Raw genomic sequence first — 973 nt, forward strand, 5'->3', positions numbered from 1 at the left:
TCTTTCCTGCTGCTTCCTTCTGTCTGTCTCTCACCATCTCCGGCTCTTCCTCATCCCGCCCCCTCTCTGCTCCCTCCTTCTCTGTTCTCCCTCCCTCTCTCCCATTCCCCGCACCTGCTTCAGGCCCTTTTCCTCACCCTCCTTGTCCCCAGATCAGCCTTGAATCATCGTCTCCACCGGTTTGGAATCTTTCATGCTCTCTCCCTTTTCCTCCTTGTTTGTTTCTCTCTCTCTCTCTCTCTCTCTCTCTCTCTCTCTCTCTCTCTCTCTCTCGACCCCCAAAAATCTCTCTCGACCCAGCCCCATGCTGCCCTGCCCCTTCCCCCCCTCTTCTCTCCCTCTCCTCATGCCCTGCGTTCCCCATCTCTCCCCAGCAATTACCAGCTCTGGCTGGGTCGCCACAACCTGTTTGAAGAGGAAGACGGGGCGCAGTACGTCCAGGTCAGTAAGAGCTTCCCGCACCCTCAGTTCAACCTGAGCCTCCTAAAGAACCACACCACCCACCCCGGGGAGGACTACAGCTACGACCTCATGCTGCTCCGCCTGGCCGAGCCCGTGCAGCTCACGGACACCGTGAAGACCCTGGCCCTGCCCACCCGCGCCCCCAAGCTGGGGAGCACCTGCTACGCCTCGGGCTGGGGCAGCACCAACCCATACCCATGTAGGTCAGCCTGGAACCCAGGCACCAGGGGGTCGGGAGAGGGTGGGGGACTGGGGACCTGGACTCCGGGGTCTGAGGGAGGAGGGCCGAGGAGCCAGGAGGCGCTGGCCACAGCCATGCTTCCCCCTGGCCCGCAGTCCAGTACCCAGATGAGCTGCAGTGCGTGGACCTCACCCTCCTGCCCAACAAGGTGTGTGCCAACGCCCACCCCGAGAAGGTGACGGACGTCATGATGTGTGTTGGACACCTGCTGGGTGGCAAGGACACCTGTGCGGTGAGCTGACCTGCTCCCCCCTGGGCCTCAGCATGCTG

General features: G+C 62.3%; 1 protein-coding gene across 1 annotated transcript in view; it reads left to right on the forward strand.

The window, feature by feature from the left end:
* Positions 1-973, forward strand: part of KLK1 (kallikrein 1) — an 11,611-nt gene that overhangs the window by 5,410 nt on the left and 5,228 nt on the right. Inside the window, exons 3-4 of the mRNA XM_006763855.2 lie at positions 375-661; positions 799-935. Coding sequence (XP_006763918.1) covers positions 375-661; positions 799-935 — 424 coding nt within the window. The remainder of the gene's footprint in view (positions 1-374; positions 662-798; positions 936-973) is intronic.

This window comes from Myotis davidii, unplaced genomic scaffold, assembly GCF_000327345.1.
Source record: "Myotis davidii unplaced genomic scaffold, ASM32734v1 scaffold358, whole genome shotgun sequence".
NCBI lineage: Eukaryota > Metazoa > Chordata > Mammalia > Chiroptera > Vespertilionidae > Myotis > Myotis davidii.